Source organism: Cantharellus anzutake (genome assembly GCF_015039405.1).
Source record: "Cantharellus anzutake strain C23 chromosome Unknown EI90scaffold_37, whole genome shotgun sequence".
Lineage (NCBI taxonomy): Eukaryota > Fungi > Basidiomycota > Agaricomycetes > Cantharellales > Hydnaceae > Cantharellus > Cantharellus anzutake.
Window position 1 is genome coordinate 122,285 of NW_024066987.1, and position 17,909 is coordinate 140,193.

The following is a 17,909-nucleotide window of genomic DNA, read 5'->3' on the forward strand; positions in this document are numbered from 1 at the left end:
TCGCTCAACAAAAAAAAAGCCAAGCTTTTGGGTGGACGAAAACACTAGAGATAATCTGTAGAAAACAACCCGCAATTAGAGGAAGAATAGCCGGCTAGTTGCAACGCTGAGCAACTGACGTTGACCCTGGAAGCCCTGGATCCCGGTTTGTGGAATATCGCCTGCTGGCCGTTGTTCCCATCCGGCTTCCAAGTGTGCAAGCCATACATACATGCACGCACAGTACGAAACCAGGATCTGGCACTCCGAAGTCAGAAAGCGCAAACCAAGTCTCCGATATTATTGGTAACTTGCCAAGCTGATCGTTCATTCATCCCCCCTGGGTCAGGGGGTCAGTCTAAAACGTTCAATGGCGGGAAGTCCACATCGACCAAAGGGTATCGCACCGAAATAAGGGTCAGCAAATATCATGAGTAATGTATGGATGGGTCGTTCAACTCCGCGATGCAGATTGCAGCATGCAAATTTCTCAGGAACCGAGCGCCCGAAGTGGACGTTTGCATCCGAAGCTGCCTGGGCTCTAATATTAGCGAACCGTTTTTATATTACATGTACTGTATTGTGCCACCCACAAGCTAATTATGTAGTAATTTCACATTGACAATGAGAAAATTCAAATTCCCCTTGTTCCCTCTTTTTAAAAGCTCTCAACTCTTGACTGCCTTAATTCCCTCGCCTCGCGCTCTTACCTTTTACTCAGCATGCTCATTCTGACCTCCCTTCTCGCTGGGCTAGGCGCTTCCTTGACATCAGCTCAAACATTCACCAAGCCAGTTCCATCGTGAGTTTAGCGCCGCCTAATGTTTTTTTGGTTCCATGTGTTGATTATCGTGTCGTGTGCGGCCACCCTTAGATATTCTGCCACATACCTTCCTTACAACACTCCACAGCATTCGGAGCAAGGTCAATACGGAACCAACGAGGTTCGGATATTCCATACGTGAACAACCGAAGCGCCCATTATTTAACATTCCAACAAATAATTTAGTGTGGGACTCAGAGCTCCCAAGACAGCGTGTGTCAGAATTCTTATCGTATGTTGCACAACTTCTTCATCTGCGGCAATTCCGCTGAATGCTTGGGGTAGTAAGCACGCTCGATGATTTCTGTCTCTGGGTATGTCCAGACAAGAGGGGGATTCCAATCAAATGGCGTCCTCATTACCGCGTTATCGATCGCTACATAGGCACCCCCATCGACGAAATCACAGTATGGTAATTCTTCTATCGGAAATACAGAACGTATCGAAGTAGCTTGGTGCCTCCGCGTTCGTACCACAGCTAAGACTAGAGTGACGCTCAATAACCTTTGAAATTTGAATAGAGTGGTTACGGCACTCGTTTAATTCCTCCTGGAGCCATTACGGGTGCTCATTTTATCCAAACTTCAAATTATCTCCAGGTCACTGGGGTAGGTGACCTCACGAAGTTGAATATTCCGGCAGGAGATACCGGCGGGGAACTTGACCCTCATGTGAGTGCTTTCCAGGGATTATCATTCTAGTGAGGAGTTAAATCGGGTATTTCTGCCTTTAAGGGTGCTGACGGTCTTGGAAATCCAATCGGTGGGAGTTGTCATGTTGTTTCAAGTGATCTGATTATAATTGTTGTGCCGTTTTGCTTCTGCCTTAGGTGGTCTCGTCTTTGGTTATGGGAATGGTGGCGTTTTGCGTCAGTACCATGAATGGACCAACTTTATGGGCGCAAACTACTTTTGTTTCCGCGTCTGCATCGACGAGCCTGGCAACACTCAGTATTGCGGACACGTAAGTTTCGATGCATTCCTCTTTACCGAGACCTCAGACTAATTCAATCTACTCCGTAGATTTACGATGTGTAAGTTCATCAAGTTTTAGTCCAGCGAGTGTATTGATGTTCATAACCCACGCAGCCTTGGATGTGGTTGGAACATGCCAGGGAATTATTCCCAGGGGTTCTCCAGTTGCAAGGGTGACTCGACCCTTCCCATGGGCATATACGTTAGCAACGGCGTGACATCCACCTTCCACCAGGGCGAACCCGTCACGCCTTCAGCTCATCCAGCAGGATCATCTTCTGAATGTTCCTACTACGCTACACTCCCCAACGTCAATTCACCCGCTCCCACTCCCACTCAGAGTCTGTTTAATAGCAGCGCTAGCATCAGCTTGTCAAGTGTTAGCGTTGCCAGTGTTTCTAGTGTGGGGACTGGCAATCCAAGCCTTAGCACCATCACAAGCAAGCCTTCGAGCAGTGGGACGGGACCATCCAGCACGTCTAGGAGCTCGAAGGGTGAAGCCGCGCCTTTGCTAGCTGCCATGGGCTTAAGCGGGCTCTTGAGTGCCGCTATGCTCCTTGGTGCTTCGTTTGTTCTTGTTCTTTGAGCTCGCAGTGCTATCTTCGTCCAAGGGTATCTATGGCCCTTTTTTTAAAACGTGATCGTAAATATCCATCATATTTATTCGGTCTCCTGAGGTATTCTGGTTTTGCGGTTTCTGGACACGAAGGTTTCCAACATTATATCCTGACTAGACATCTTTCTTCATTTCGCCTCGTATATCTAAAGTGTATACACATCTTTGACCGCGTCGTGCTTACGTTATACTTAGATGACAGCTACTTCGCCAAAGTCATGTTGCCGTAAGTGATGCCAAGACTGAGTCACGTCACGCCGCACGCGGCGCATTTGTTGCTCTTTCATTCGATTCTCGGCCTTTGCATATACATTGCGGCTTCGTGCGCATGAATTGTGCATCACGAGCAGATTCGAACGCACAAACCCTAGTCTGGCTTCCCGCCACATCCTCATTTGCAACTTAGCCACTGACACCTGACACCTTGTCCCTGCGTTTGTGGCGGCGGCATCTATATATGCGATGCGGCGTTGGACGAGTTGCTAGCGATCGATGACTAGTCTATTTCGTCTAAGTCATGGCTGACATCACCTATGTCCTGACGAGTGACGGCGTGCCCCGGCCGCGAGTTGATTCTTCAGAAAGACACTAGAAAACCGTATTGGCTTAGTTTTCCATGCATGCATGGCTTCTAGTATTCCACCCTTGACAGCACCTGCGTCCGCCTATTTGAGGCAGGGAGTCCAAACAATGAATGAAGCGCACCTAAGCCCGTAGATGGTCAGCAATAGCGAGTCCCGGAACGGGGCATAGCCTATCGAGGGCCCTATTAGCACTCACTACAGCTGTACGGCTGCGACGAGCGATCGTGTCTTTGGCCACGACTACGTACATAAACCCTTACCAGGGAAGTATAATATCTCCGAGGAGCTCTATCAAACCTAGGCCAATCATCTACCTAAAACCGTTGGCGAGATCATCGCTAAGAGGATTTCCTTATTTGAAATGAACAATCTTCAGTGCGGGGGTGACTCTTATGTACGACTTCGATATGACAAGAACGCCTGGTTTTGGAGCTGGAAGACACCCAGCGTGGCGCATAGGACCCAGGATGATGAAGACTACGGTAACTCATCGCACCTCATTGTCATCGGTTTAATGTGTGAAGAACAAGAAAAAACCAGCAACACCAGCACGTTAGAGTGCCTGAACCATCCACGGGCTTGATGGCTTGTCACAAAGAACACGGGTCCTAGAAAGATACTTGGGTTGGGGATGATGAACTTTCCTCCTGGTGAGACGACGCCTATGTAGCTTGTTAGAGGTTGTCCAATGCTTGTTGTCAGCCTCAAGCTCATTTCTGAGCAGGTACAAATCTGACTTTGAGATCATGCAGGCGTAGTCATTCACTTCATGAATACTGAGTGCCCAACGTCGCCCTCGCGTTGCATCCCGGTGTCATAAGGGGAGGAGTGGTGGTGTAGTGGTAACACCCGCCAACCTACTCTCTCGCTGGCGTTTGCCGATTGAGAGGACGTTGGTTCGACTCACCTGTTGGGAGGTCGCGGTTCTCCAAAGTCTCAAGAGGCACGTGTTTATGCGTCGGGCCAACAAGCCGAGGAGCCGGTCTCATGATCACTTGATCACCAACTTCTCCACTACCGATTACATTGAGTATAGAAAAGGTTCATATCATATGACTAAGTCTTCTATTCACTACCCGAAAGGGGCCTCTCATGGGCACAACCGGCCAGGAGTTAGGAGTTCAATTGGCATGGACCCAGACGTTCTATAGGGAATCACTCGCAGCATAATAGGCTCATGTGATACGGTCTACCACTGTCACAATTCAGAAGAATTTGGATTGTTCAGTCGCGAATCCGGGCATTGGCGAACGATGTTGGTGTTATCCGGGAGCTTAGAATCATGTGGAACTTGAGTATAGAAACATGTATGATAATATGCCTTGGGCCTCGCCCCTTCCCCTTGGCGCCCTAACGGGCAGCCTCTATGGGAAGTAAAATATCGAGAATTACACACACACTCCCGGTGTCATAAGGATCAATCTCCCGTTGAGTCATCCTCGAAGACACAAGACAAAAAACGTCCGCCTCGGATGAATGACCCCACGGTCATGTGATTATCCAAAAATGGCAGCAAATGAATGGTACCAATTTCCCAAATAGTCAGTTAGGGGATTCGGACGCCCTTGTAAATATCACATTTAGTCCTGTCAATTCAAATGCCCTGACAGAACATACCAATTTTGGTAGTGAGTGGCTCTGCCCTGATTATTTACGTTAAAATCGAAACCGGCAGAAGAGCTGGAATTGCAATTCGACCAAGTTTTCCCTGACTAAATTGAATGACTTGCCCAAAACAGGGGCAACACAGGGGCCGGGGACTGCCGACCGAAGCAGATCATCGCCTCACATGCCACACATGTACATGTCAAAACATGGGCGATTCTCAAATTCAGATTTCGTTACGTCCTTCAAAGGGCAGCGCCTCAACAGTTCTTGGCTTTTGCACCTCCATCTCTTCGTCTTCGCCCCCTTGTGTTCTCTCTGTTGCATACGATGCTATCTTTGACCTCCCTCGCCCTGCTTGGTGCCTCTTTGGTGTCAGCTCAAACGTTTACCGCGCCTGTTCCATCGTAAGTTCAGAGAACTCATGGGCGAGTTTTCCTCAAAAGGCGTTGAAACGTTGTGAGTCTGTAGGTACAGCGCCACATACTTGCCTTACAATGCTCCAAACCGGACGGAGAAAGGCCAATTCGGTACCAACCAGGTTCGGAGTCGCATGATCAACTTTGTTGTTGGAAGTCTGTTGTTCACGCTCGTGCGACCATTTCAGTGCGGAACCAAGAGCTCTCAAGACAGCGTGTGTCAAAACTCGTACCGTATGCCCTTCATTCCTCTTCCTTCACTGTCACACATAGTGATCTGGCACTTCCACCACAGTGAGCACACTCGACGATTTTTGTCTTTGGGTGGGTCAGGCTCAGGAACATGTTCGGGAGCTGCCCTCACAGCCACGATTATCCTGTGTTTGTATAGGCGCCTCCAACACCAAACGGTCTCATTGGGAATACAGAACGTTTGGAAGTGGCCTGGTGTCTTCGTGTAAGTAGTGTACCATATCCCCCCCCCCCCATCCAGACAACATCCAATTAAATTTGAACAGAGTGGCTATGGTACTCGTCTCATTCCGCCTGGAGCTATCACAGGCGCCCATTTCATTCAGACGCCGAACTATCTCCAGGTCACGGGGATAGGTGACCTTACGAAATTGAACATTGCCAAGGGCGATTCTGGCGGGGAACTTGACCCTCATGTAAGTCCCTTTGGCAACCTTGATTTTTCCGGAAACTCACCTCAAGTTGTTGCTTGAAGGGTGCCGATGGTCTTGGAAATCCAATCGGTTAGACGGCCTTTCCGGTTTCTTGAATGAGTGATTTTTAACTGACTCGATTGTCTGCCCTTGCTTCAGGTGGTCTCGTCTTTGGTTATGGTGACGGTGGTGTTCTGCGTCAGTACCATGAATGGACCAACTTCATGGCCGATAAAGAATTCTGCTTCCGCGTGTGCAAGGACCAACCTGGTAGCACGCAGTATTGCCAGCATGTGGGTTTTAAACATTACCTTCCCTTCACTTGATCAGTCTCTTGAACTTTCTATCTCTCTAGGTTTACGATGTGTAAGTGTTTCTTCGAGATTTAGTGTGGGTACTGTATTCCGGATCCTGAAGACTTCCCTGTGTAGTACGGGGTGTGAGTGGAACATGCCAGGAAATTATACCCAGGGGTTCTCCTCCTGTCAGGGTGACTCGACTCTTCCTATGGGCGTCTACGTCAGCAATGGCGTAACATCTACCTTCCACCAAGGTCAACCAAGCACACCCTCGCCTCACCCACCAGGAAAATCTTCCGAGTGCACCTATTTCGCCACACTCCCTAACGTGAACTCTCCTGCTCCTACCCCGTCAGAGACCCTCTTCGGTACTTCCATCGTTGGTGGCTCATCGGTTAGAAGTACAACGGGCACCACACCTGTGAACACGTCAGGTGGTGGTGGCACCATCACGAGCGGGGCAACGAGCGGTGTGACGTCCGGGTCGACCCCTTCCAGCACTTCGAGGCGCGGAGCTGCTTCACCTTTGCTAGCTTATGCAAATATGGGTGCGCTCTCGGGTGCCGCTATGCTCCTTGGTGCTTCGTTTATCTTTGCCGTTTAAGTTTTGCAAAGTACAGTATTATTTTCAAACCAAAAAAAACTTTTGATTGGAGGGGAGACGTCTTCCGCCGCCACTTTTGGTGGTGTTTGGGTTTATGAACGCTGACGATGTTTATGTAACGTATCAATTGCTTTGTAGAGCCTTTTCTGTTTGGCCGTTCTCATGGATATTTTGGGGTACCCCCGGACACTGTCAAGATGTGCACAAGGTCGTGTCCTAGTAGCTAGATTTTTTCTTTTCCCATTTCCACCATTTGTCCAACGGATCTTCACGTCTGTTTGTGATGCACTTTATGTTACTCAGATGCATGTGCCGTTCGATGATCTTCATATGTTATATTCCCACGGCACCCAACCTAATCCGCGATGCATGAGCAGCAGCAATTCACCCTGAGGATCTGGAACTGGCACCAATGTTAATTACCTATCATTTTGAGTCAGTTCAATTTGTGGCTTGACATCTCCGTGGCTTGTGCACTGGCAGGCGGAGACGCCACACCCAAGTCGACAATCAATGTTCCCTTATATATAATCTTGTTCTAGGCTCCGCGTGTCACTCGCCAAAACCTGCGTATTCATTCTGACCCAAGCCACCCTCTAAGCTCTTCCAGTCGACATATAAGTATTCCGTGACGGCCATTTGGCCCATTACTCGAAACCCATTCATCGCACGTACCACGATTCGGCTAGCTCGAACCTTACTGTCAAACTCCTTACCTCTTCCGGTTCCGGATAAATGGAATGCTCGTAAACTCGAGTCAGAATGTTGCACGTAGAAGGGCTCAATTATTGCAGTCGATCAGGTTTGCGTGCGCTACTTAAAAAATTATATATATACTCACTGGGTAGGAGTCTGTTCACTGGCATGATAAATCTGCTCAGGTTGTGGTTCAATAAACGCTCAGATGTATCAAAAACTCCCCAAGTCCATTTCGGAAATCAATAAATTATTTTTGGCGTTTAAGGCGTTTAAACGTTATAGCGTTTTGCGATATGATAGGAAATTTTAAATGCAATGAACTCTGCACCATCCATTGCGTCTCAGGAAGAGAACTATGGATCAGCTTGATAGTAACCTGGTAAATCTACCGTATGTCTAAGGCTGTGCGTTGAGGCATGAGTGAAGGGGATGGAACAGCGATCAACACTTGACTCACAATGGCAAAGTGGTCCGAGCTCCTCTCGAAGCCCGAGGTTGTTCCAAGCCATGTGGTGGAGCTTCAATGTCAATGGTAGCCCCCTGTTTTTTCGGTTCCTTAACACTGGTAGAAATGGAGATTAAGAGGGTAACGTGGGCTGCGACCGACTTACATTCACCCAAAGCTTCTCGAGTAATGGCATCAATGTTCGAAAGCTTGAGAACCCGAAGTGATGGACAAAGCGGGACGATCTTCGCGCGCAGACTGGAATTGGGGACCTGGACCTGGTAAGACGTGGAGCCACCATTGTCGACATTCATCGTACACTGTGCAAACAACGTTAGTGGAGGATAGATAGGGATGGACGGGATGCTGACGGTACTGAATACGGAATGGTGCTCCGATGGGGAGCTTGGCGCACCGGATGTCTGTGCAATGGCGGAAAGAGATGACAGAACACCAACCCTCATTGCAACATCATTAAGTTTAAGAGTGTGGAGATTAGGGACCACTTTTAATACTTCTACTAACTGCGGGCTCGTACTCTCATCATCTGTATCAAAGGATCCGATGTGTAGGGTGCGCAAAGATTTCTCAAAAGTGTCTACTTGGGAACGGCTGATGAATGCCGCAACGCTTTTCAGCACATGTTCATCTCGGAATAGACCTTCAATCTCGTGTCCGCTGTAGTCGTCGAAATACGTATCATCATCATCTAGATCCAAATTCTCTGTGGGCATAATTACCCGCAGGCTTTTCAGGTTTGGAGCATTAAGGAGATGGAGAATGAATTCCATCTCATTCCATGGCAGCATAGAAAGATGCAACGACTCGAGTCGATTAAGGTTGACTGGGTGCGTTTCGCGCCGCATGTCAGCGATGTCGGACCAATTTCCGAATCTAAAGTTCGCCTCTTCGAGTTTCAAGCTTTCCAATAAAGGACAATTCCGGATAATGGAGATAAATTCACGCTCAAATGGGAACGCCTTGGTGCGCAACCTCACCAGGCGCAGCCGCTTCAGTCCTTCGAACGCGGGACTGTGCCACGGCAGTAATGTTCCCTCCAATACAACATCCTCTACGCCTCGTAGCATCTGAAGAACGAAGGAAAGGCGGTCCTGAGATACGTTTAGCGTTAAAGCATGCAAGTCGCCTGACAACCTGAGCTTCCGCAAAGTTGTTTGAGTCTGACCACAAGCATTCCATTGTGGCTCGCACTTCTCCAAAAATGTCGTAAGGAGGTGATCAAGTGGTGTGCGTCGAGCTGCATTGATCGTAAGAGAATCAACCCTTGAAAGATGCTCGCAGAGAACATCAATTCTCTCTTTTATGCGTGCCTCAGTCTTCAGGCTGTCGATGTCGGGCAGAGAAAGCGTAACGTCCAGAATAGCTCCTTTGGATCGTGCAAGAAAGAGTCGCGTTAGGTTGTGAGGTGGTTTCTCAGAAAAGGGAAATTTCTGTCCACTGTGAGCGAGTTAAATAATTGACAAATTGGGGGGAGATATGCACGGGCCGAGCTCACCAAAGTGGCCGTACTGATAGCAATTGTCCTCCATCGTCTGCACACTTGCGATACGAGGAGATTAAATGGGATTCCTTCGAAGTAATTCCCTTCCGTAGAGCTAGACTCCACCATATCCAGGTCGCGTTTCGCATGTTCAACGCCAAGAACAAATATGTAGGATAGGATTTCGGGTGGTAGATTATTTGCTATACTGTGAGTCAATTTAAATATTGAGAAGGGGAGCAAACAATATTACCAGGAGCAAGGTGCACGGAGCAGTTACGAAGGCGTGACAAGAGTCGTCGTGCACGCATCACTCGTTGCTGAAGACCAAAAAGTAAATATCGTCAAAGAAGCTGAAAACAAGTGGTATGCACCTCTATTTTTTCTAGTTCTGCCATGTTTTGGTTGAGGTGCTGGTCTATGGAATGAGGAATGTGCATGTCTATTGCGAACGAATTGGAAGATTGGGGCACACTAACAAACCTCTTCTAATACCATCCCAGGGGAGACACCTGACATACGCTCCGGTGCACACAGCACATCACTGTGACGTTCTAACTCTGCAACGACATCGGAGACTTTGATGATCAATGTATCCAAAGCATCGAATACAGCTTTCCCCGTCATAGTACGCTCGCTGACAGAGATTAAAGACATTGAGACGGTTCGCGGACGCACAACTGGACACCACACACCGAGTTTAATACTAGTGTGGGTTTGAGTTCAGTCGATCTTAACTCCGTCCGCTGCAAATCTGAATGTGAGTTGCCTCTCAGTGTCAGGCATGAGTGTGATTCCCACGGCTCAAAGACAAGATTTGCCCTCACGTCACCACCGCAGCCTCTGACGAATAGAACATATCGCATCGGCGCCCTCTGTCAATCAATCACCGAGTTCTGGAGACTGCATCGCATAACCCGTTGGCATTCGGCAACCATCAAGCTTTCGTCAATGGCTCCAGGTTGCCACTCAGATCTCGCGTATTCGCTCCATCAATCGACTCTATTCCAGTGGAAGTTGGTAACCTACCCATCACTCGACATGCTCAGCAACAAACGACATGCACCACTGTTCTCAGTCTCAAACGCATCACTGCTCCATGCCGTACTTCTACCATGACTCGGTAGTATACTACAGAGCATTCGCTCAATCGAGAATCATCAACAATACCCTGTCACCTGGATATTGAACGCCTCGACGTCGACACTGCACTGGACACGGTAAACTCTTGGTATTTGATGCGACCGTGTTATATCAGAACTATGTGCCCGGCCTACCACCTGACCTGACTACGACATCATCGCACTGCCAATGCATCATGTACCCGAGTTTGGACCGCCGGTTGCTGTTGGTTGGCCAAATGATCCACGGCTTCATTAACTGGGCAGGGCGGTGGATGACTTGGGAGGATGTTTAAAAACACGGGAGTGCGCTCTCGTGTTCCCTCACTGGCAGGTTTCAGTCAAGCTTTCAGTCCTCTCTTCTCTTCTTCTCTTTTATTTCATTATTTGTGCGCTGGTTGCAGTAAGTTCAGCTGCTGTACGCAGCAGGGCAACTCGCAGTCTCTGGGCTAAAGATTCTTTCTAGCTTCCTCTCCACATCCTCGACTCGCACTATCATTCACTTGCACTATCACTCGATTCACTTCAAACATGCGCGCTTTCACGGCTGTTGTCGTCGCTACCTTGTTCGCGTCTCAGGCTTTGGCGGCCCCTGGAATGTAAATCCACGCAAAATAATGTTCTACATGGAGTCTCACTAGCACATTTATTAGTCCCCCTCGCGACGTCGATGCCCGCAATGAGGAGCTGTCTAGCCGCGACGAGCATGGCGGAGATCTCGTCCGCCGTCAACCTTTTCTTCCTCATAATGTTTTTCATGATCTTCCGTTTCCTATTGCAATATCACGTCGCGATGGTTTTCCTAGCGGTTCTCAGTTTTCACTGGACACTTTCAACCATCATCCACATGCACAGCCATTTGGGGGCGTTTCTCCTCTACCGGTCCGCAATGCGGAGCTATTTTTAGGCTATGGCCCAGCTATGTCACCACGACCCTTGGGACGTCGGTTCGGACCACTGGGCCCAGGAATCGCAATTCGACCGGACCTCTTCGGCCCACGACCGTTGCTAGGACGTCAGTTCCGACCAATGGGCCCAGGAATCGCAATCCCCCATTTCCCTCCACTGTGAGTATCTAACCCAAATTTTAGAATTATTTTGCACTGACACTGGGCGTTTATTCAAGGGGGCCTTATCGGGCGATCGGCAGGAGAGAAATGAGCGAGGGTGAGCTCAAGAGAGCACTTAGTGATCAAGTGCTCGCGAATGGTCCAGAACAAAGTGGTCTTTCCGGTATATTCCATCATATGTGAGTCGGTGTGTTATGGCTGTTTATCCCGTTCTTAGTCCTTTCCCCCTAGCTTCTCACGCGACCTCGCTGATGACCTGTAAGAGTTCCTTCCGCAAACCCTGCTAGATGTGTCCCGATCTGATTCTCTTCTCGAAGGCTGAGTGATGAGGGGGTCAAACGGTCCCTTGAAGATAGTCAGGACGCTGCTTCACCTCTCGTCGACTGACCCTATCACAATGTTTTTGTTTCGACCCTGATGCAGCTAGATGATTCGGATTAATCGACGTTGATCCAGGCACTTTCTGGCTGAGATTTCGCTGGATGTACTTTACTCTCTTCATAGAAATAGCAAATGGGCATTCACGCCGATCGTAGTGACGACAATATTGTTTACTTGGAATGAGGGAGCGAACAAGCGAATGCTGCATATGATACATAGATTATAAGCATCCGTTTGCAATTTCCCATCTACGCTCGCAAAGCATGTTTCATGCGTGTAGAGTTGTCAATGAAAGGACCCTATTCGGAGATCAAGTCCCATCCGGCACAGCTCGCACAGGTGTCCAGCATTATGATGTTCCGGGTCCTAACGATCCCTCCCAGCTGTCGACGAGGTCAACACCTATGAAAGGGCATAATAGTTGGGCTGAACTGCTGAACAAACGCCATTGAACAATGTCGAATTACACCGTTTCGGCAATTTGACCCATTCCGACACCGCCTCTCCGACGCATCTGCGCGCGGTCCATCCTGTAGCATCGCCCTGTTGTACTATAAAACACCGTAGTTAAACATAATGATAATATAGCTTTAGTTCCATACCTTTGTCTCTCGTTGCTCGAGTGTTGCCCCTGAACGCCGGAGTTGACTCATACAACAATACATAATGCAAAAGCTTTGAACTCAATTAGGCTCACAGGCGGGGGTTTGGAATGGCGAGGCACGCCCGAAGTCACATAGTTTGAAATACAGCCTCAATCCGCAATTCGGGAAGCTGAGAAGCGAAGCAGTTGGTGCGTCCAAAGGTTTTACGCATTCCCCCCAGCACCGACATCAGACGATGCCTAGTAGTTGGGAGCATTCATAGTGCGGACAGCCTCACCAGTTCGGCTAGACTGTGTAGGAACACTGGAGCTAAGGAAGCACACTGAGCTCGCCTTACTTGACAAGCAGGTAGGACAACTGATGAAAAAACTGTGCCCGCTTAAGGTCTAGATGGTTCTCGGCTCTGGAAGTCTGTCGCCAGTGCTTATTGCGGCACGAGAACCCGCCTCTCCCAGGCCGAGTAATGTTGTTCAGTTTCCTGCGCTCCAATTTCAGCAATCCGCTTTATCGATGTCTTCGGCGACTCGAGTTTGATTCTAGATTTCGACACCAGAGTGCTTATGTTCGTCACACCACTTGAAATTACAGCACTGGATTGATGTGACAGGGTACAGCCATGATCGCTGCCGTCCCAATATTCGACGAGACAGTTTATCGACGGATTGAATGGATTGTCGAAGATTCAGGCACATTGCATGAATGGCGAGAAAGCAAAGTGTTGGGAAATCGTAATCTGCAGGACTCCATCCTAGGAGAATTAGGCGGTATGGACACAGTCGTGCATTAATTCAGCGCCAGTTGCTGTTAATGTGATGGAAGTGGTTCCGCATTCAGTCCCCGGCTTTGCATCGAATTAAACGGGGCAAAGCCCAACTTCGCAGCGCCAAAGTGAATTTGCGCTAACGGCTATTACCACACCAGCGCTCACAAATGAACCATTGGGTGGGACTATGACGCTTCAAGCCGCTGGATAGTACTGTTCAGTCTCGAGCGTCTCTCAGAAAGTAGCGTTCTCGCCTGTGTGCGTGGAGACTTCTTTCCAGCTGAACCAACCCCCACCCCCGTTAGTTGGATGACCTTCCGTGCCTCGTCATTTTGCAGCGTTCTTGGGTCCAACCCATATTCAAGACCTTGAGATATCATGTGTTTATTCCGAAGACGTCACACGCACCCGGCTACAAACAACAGATGATTCAGATTAGATTCAGCCCCAGCCCCCGTAAACTAGCCGTAATCATGCCTCGATGCTGACACTGCACCGGACGGTGAACGCCTGCTGCCTGATGTGACCACGTTTATATCAGAACTATGTGCTCGGCGTAACCCCATCTCACCACCTAACCTAACTACTACAGTTGTCGACATCAATCATATACCCGAGTTTGGATTGCCCGTTGCTGTTAGTTGACCGAATGATCCACGGCTCCTTAATTGGACAAGGCGGTGAATGACGTTTAAAACGACGGAAAATTTTTCTCAGGTTCCCTCACTGGCAGGTCTCAGTCAAGCATTCAGTCCTCTTCTTTTCTAGTGCGCTGGTTGCAGTGAGTTCAACCTCAACTGCTGTTGTACGCAGCAGGATAACTCGCAGTCTGCGGGCTAAAGATTCCCATTCCCTAGCTTCCTCTTTACAACCTCGACCCACACCCACATTTGCTTTCTATTGCATCGTTCATTTGCACCATCATTCAACCATGCGGGCTTTCACGACTGTTGTCGTCACTATCTTGTTCGTGTCCCAGGCTTTGGCAGCCCCTGGAATGTAAATCCACGCAAAATAATGTTTAATATCTACATGGGATCTCACTAGCGCATTTATTAGTCTCCCTCGCGACGTCGATGCCCGCAATCAGGGCCTGTCTAGCCGCGACGAGCATAACGCCGTCCGCCGTCAACCTTTTATTCCTTTTATTCCTCATAATATTCCGCTTCTTGAAGTTCCGCTTCCAGTACGACGTGGAGGTGTTTTTCCTAGTGGTCCTCGGCTTCCACCGGGCGCTTTCAGCCCACTCGTGCGACCGCCGTTTCTAGGACGTCGGTACGGGCCACTTTTCGGCTATGGCCCAGCTAAGGCACCACGACCACCTCTAGGACGTCGATTAGAACCACTCGCCCCAGAACTTGGACCTTTCCATTACCCTCCAGGTCTCTCTCGTGTTCAAGGCCGCAATGCGGAAGTATCTAGCCGCGACGAGCATGTTTGGGAAATCGCCCGCCGAGAAAGTCTCAAAGATAATGGGATTTCACTGCCCTTTTTAGGCTATGGCCCAGCTATGGCACGACTGCCGCCAGGACGTCGGTTCGGACTACTGGGCCCAGGAATTGAAATTCGACCGGACCTCTTTGGCCCAGGCATTGCACGACCGTTGCTAGGACGTCAGATCGGACCACTGGGCCCAGGAATCGTAATTCCCCATTTCCCTCCAAACATGTTCGGGCTGTGAGTATCTCATCCGAATTTTGGAATTGTTCTGCACTGACACTGTGGATGGTCATTCAAGGGGCCCTGCTCGTGGACCCAGGGTCGGGAGAGAAATTAGTGAGGGTGAGCTCAAGAGAGCACTTAGTGATCAAGTACTCGCGAATGGCCCAGCAGAACACGGTCTGTCCGGTGTATTCCATCATGTGTGAGTTGGTGTGTTATGACTGTTTGTCCCGTTCTCAGTTCTTTCCCTCAGCTTCTCACGCGACCTCATTGATGACCTGTAAGTTCCTTCCGCAAAATCAGCTAGATGTGTCCTATCTAATTCCCTTATCGAAGGCTGAGTGAGGAGGGAGTCGAACAATTCCCTGAAAATAATCAGAACACTACTTCACCTCTCGTCGACTGCCGGGTTTGACACGATCGCAATGCTTTCTGTTTCGACACTCTGAAGCATTGCCTTCTAGCGTAAATGATTTGGGTTAATTCAGGCGTTTGCTGGCTGAGATTCGCTGGATGTACTTTACTTCCTTCATCGAAATAGCATTCAAGATTTACATGTGCATCAACACCCAATCAGTCATCACCAGCCCTCTTTCAACAATGCCGAGTCTGGTGTTGGCACAGTTTCACTGTTGGCAAGCTAGCAGGTATATTGATGTGAATGGCAGCAGGGGAATCGAGAGCCCCAAATTTGTGCTTGTGGTTTCCTTTCGCCTGAGAACCTCGTCCATTGAAGCATTTCCCAGCCCTGTAAAAGTGCACGGGCGTCACCGGGTTATTTGCTAACTTGGCTTGTCATGCTTCCATCATCCTGTAAGAGCTCAGCTGGTAACTCCGACGTACTCCTTCCTGACAAAAAGTAATTGCATGCCCGCATGTGCTTGGTGTGCAAGAAATACATTGAGAACTCCCCTGCTATTCGCATCTTCAACAGGCGAGGTATCAGCGACCTTCGACATGGGGCGTTGAGTTGCGTTGCATTTGGCCCCCTGGCCGGGTATGCATGCCACATCCGATGACGGGATACTCAGAAGCTATAACGCATTCACCCCAAATGGTACTGACAACAATAATGTTTGGAATGAGTAGGCGAAGAACAACAGATGGCAAGCACACGTTGGCGACTTTTCTACCCGCGCTCGTAAAGCATGTTTCGTGCGTGTGGGGTTATTCCATCACGAAACGAGAGGGCGCTACTACTTAGAGTTCAAGTCCAAGTCGCACAGATGTCCAAAATTATGGTATTCCTACTATGGAGGCTGGTCACCTGCCTGATGATGTTCCGGGTCCTAGCGATCCTCCCAGCTGTCGACGGGTTAGAAGCCATAGTGGTTGGGTCAGACTGTCACCAGCCTCTGCCGAGTAAACGCCATTGTACAGTTTGTATGCAAAGGCTTTGATAGGCTGACCACAGGGCCTTGAATGGCGAGGCATGCATGACCGCAAGCAATTGACGATGCTAAGAGAAAACCCACGACCAAGGTGCCCCCCGAAGTCACAAAGTTTGAAATACGAGATTCAACCCGCAGCATCGGACGATGCCTAGTAGCCGGCAGCGTTCATGCATGGTACAGACAGCGTCACCAAGTAATACCAGTTCTGCTGAACTGTGTGGACAATGGAGCTAAGGAGGCACCCGGACTAACCTTACGATACTCGAAGTCGAGGGGAAGGTGACTCTAGAATATATTGGCACCGAAGTGCGGAGCGCCGGCCAGCCTCGCGCCAGAGCTAGAGCGAGACAGTCGAGAGACGCGCTAGCTGACCTCAGTCTGATGGAAGACTCGAAAGAGATCGTACCCGCTTAAGGTGTAGACAGGTCCTCCGCTCTGGATGTCTGTTGCCCGTGCTTACTGCGGCACGAGACTTCTTTAGACCCGGCAATATTTCCGCACTCCAATTCAGCAATTCACATGATGGATCAACTTTCCGGACTTCAGCATGATCAATCCTGTCAGAGTGCTTCGTTCGCTTAGTAAGAGGCTGCCTATTTGTTCGCCACACACGACCTGAAATGGCACAGGATTGATGTGAGTACTCCTCTCATAGTGTGGGACGGTCCCGAGGTCGTCTGGTGTCTAGGCAGGATCCCAGCCTCTACTAAAGTAGATCTGGTGTCTTGAACGTATTACATGAGAGGCGAGAAAGCAAAGTGCAGAAAAAATTATCATCTGCAGGACTCCGTTCTGGGAGAATGGTGGGTAGTCATGCATTAATTCATCCTTTGTACTCAGAATTCCATTCAAGACATGGTGAAATTCAGATGCCAGTGTCAATGTGACGGAAGTGGCCGAGCTGATCATACAATATTGCATTGAATCCGGGTGGCAAAGCCCCCAACTTCAAGGTGTCAACGCGAACGGCTATTGTCATGCAGGCGCTATCAACTATTGAGTGAGAATTGTCCTTAACTGTGTCCCTTGGACAGCACTGCTCAGCCTCGACTCCCGTCTTATGAAAAGCAGCGTGCGTCTAATGCGTAGAGGCTTTTCAGCAAACTGAATCGATCCCCACCTCTATTGGTGTTTTTTTTTTACCTGTGCTTGTGTAGAGTTGGCTTCACTTCTGGCGCGTTGATGTTGAGGGACTCTCCAACCATCTCGTGGCCGATGGCCCTTTGTGCTTTGTCGTGTTGCGGTGCTCTCGGGTCTGTGTCTATCATCCAAAAGGATAAAGAATTTCTGCGTGTTTCAGTAGGCTTGCCTCGTTTTCGCTCTTCGGGACTTGGCTCCGCCCACTCTGCACTGGATAACATACAGGCACAAATGGGCTAGACTGGCTACACAGGACAGATAAAATTTAACCCGTAAACTGGCCCCAGATCTTATCGAAAAAAACGTACCTGTATAGTTAGGGACCCTCCTCTTGTTGGTATGAAAATCTCAGTCACGGATACCAGAAAGTACGAGTGTTCTTGAAGGCAAAAGTTCCCAACGTGACGGATCGATATCCTATCCCTTCCCTTCCCCGACCGTGGTCAAATGTTCTACATCTAAGCGGGCGGATGTCACTGATACATACAAAAGGGACTCCGACTCTGTTTGATGACGATTATTCTTCTGTGCCTCGCTCGACCAAGTATTATCGGCACTTT

The 17,909-nt window shown here is 49.1% G+C and overlaps 8 protein-coding genes across 8 annotated transcripts; 6 read left to right on the plus strand and 2 right to left on the minus strand.

The window, feature by feature from the left end:
• Window positions 1-701: 701 nt before the first annotated feature.
• EI90DRAFT_3155848 (uncharacterized protein) lies at window positions 702-2,646 on the plus strand (the record flags this gene model as incomplete). The annotated part of the gene is made up of 10 exons (XM_039066018.1): window positions 702-781; window positions 854-923; window positions 989-1,034; window positions 1,088-1,116; window positions 1,187-1,267; window positions 1,324-1,473; window positions 1,537-1,564; window positions 1,632-1,765; window positions 1,825-1,835; window positions 1,891-2,646. The coding sequence occupies 10 exons, from the start codon at window positions 702-704 to the stop codon at window positions 2,360-2,362; spliced, it is 1,101 nt and encodes a 366-aa protein (XP_038913971.1). The 3' UTR covers window positions 2,363-2,646.
• A 2,113-nt stretch (window positions 2,647-4,759) lies between these two features.
• On the plus strand, window positions 4,760-7,036 carry EI90DRAFT_3155849 (uncharacterized protein). The gene is made up of 10 exons (XM_039066019.1): window positions 4,760-4,988; window positions 5,053-5,122; window positions 5,189-5,234; window positions 5,296-5,324; window positions 5,392-5,457; window positions 5,519-5,668; window positions 5,728-5,755; window positions 5,825-5,958; window positions 6,021-6,031; window positions 6,097-7,036. The coding sequence occupies exons 1-10, from the start codon at window positions 4,912-4,914 to the stop codon at window positions 6,566-6,568; spliced, it is 1,083 nt and encodes a 360-aa protein (XP_038913972.1). The 5' UTR covers window positions 4,760-4,911; the 3' UTR covers window positions 6,569-7,036.
• Window positions 7,037-7,453: 417 nt separating this feature from the next.
• EI90DRAFT_1598827 (uncharacterized protein) lies at window positions 7,454-9,523 on the minus strand. The gene is made up of 4 exons (XM_039051947.1): window positions 9,467-9,523; window positions 9,229-9,416; window positions 7,725-9,170; window positions 7,454-7,669 (listed from the first exon to the last, which is right to left on the minus strand). The coding sequence occupies exons 2-4, from the start codon at window positions 9,360-9,362 to the stop codon at window positions 7,621-7,623; spliced, it is 1,629 nt and encodes a 542-aa protein (XP_038913973.1). The 5' UTR covers window positions 9,363-9,416; window positions 9,467-9,523; the 3' UTR covers window positions 7,454-7,620.
• Window positions 9,524-10,382: 859 nt separating this feature from the next.
• On the plus strand, window positions 10,383-11,702 carry EI90DRAFT_1599433 (uncharacterized protein). The gene is made up of 5 exons (XM_039051948.1): window positions 10,383-10,737; window positions 10,801-10,933; window positions 10,988-11,401; window positions 11,461-11,583; window positions 11,636-11,702. Exons 1-5 carry the CDS (start codon window positions 10,623-10,625, stop codon window positions 11,664-11,666), a joined length of 816 nt encoding a protein of 271 aa, XP_038913974.1. The 5' UTR covers window positions 10,383-10,622; the 3' UTR covers window positions 11,667-11,702.
• Window positions 11,703-12,833: 1,131 nt separating this feature from the next.
• On the plus strand, window positions 12,834-13,352 carry EI90DRAFT_3065586 (uncharacterized protein). The gene has a single exon (XM_039060881.1). The coding sequence runs from the start codon at window positions 13,007-13,009 to the stop codon at window positions 13,175-13,177; it is 171 nt and encodes a 56-aa protein (XP_038913975.1). The 5' UTR covers window positions 12,834-13,006; the 3' UTR covers window positions 13,178-13,352.
• Window positions 13,353-14,084: 732 nt separating this feature from the next.
• EI90DRAFT_3217894 (uncharacterized protein) lies at window positions 14,085-15,655 on the plus strand (the record flags this gene model as incomplete). Its single annotated transcript, XM_039066465.1, has 5 exons — window positions 14,085-14,152; window positions 14,201-14,830; window positions 14,892-15,017; window positions 15,069-15,095; window positions 15,152-15,655. 5 exons carry the CDS (start codon window positions 14,085-14,087, stop codon window positions 15,228-15,230), a joined length of 930 nt encoding a protein of 309 aa, XP_038913976.1. The 3' UTR covers window positions 15,231-15,655.
• EI90DRAFT_3065589 (uncharacterized protein) lies at window positions 15,374-16,110 on the minus strand (the record flags this gene model as incomplete). The annotated part of the gene is made up of 3 exons (XM_039060882.1): window positions 15,374-15,849; window positions 15,877-15,951; window positions 15,989-16,110. Coding segments are annotated over 2 exons (288 nt in total), but the record flags the coding sequence as incomplete, so codon positions are not given.
• EI90DRAFT_3065590 (uncharacterized protein) lies at window positions 15,790-16,542 on the plus strand. The gene has a single exon (XM_039060883.1). The coding sequence runs from the start codon at window positions 15,964-15,966 to the stop codon at window positions 16,213-16,215; it is 252 nt and encodes an 83-aa protein (XP_038913978.1). The 5' UTR covers window positions 15,790-15,963; the 3' UTR covers window positions 16,216-16,542.
• Window positions 16,543-17,909: the final 1,367 nt, after the last annotated feature.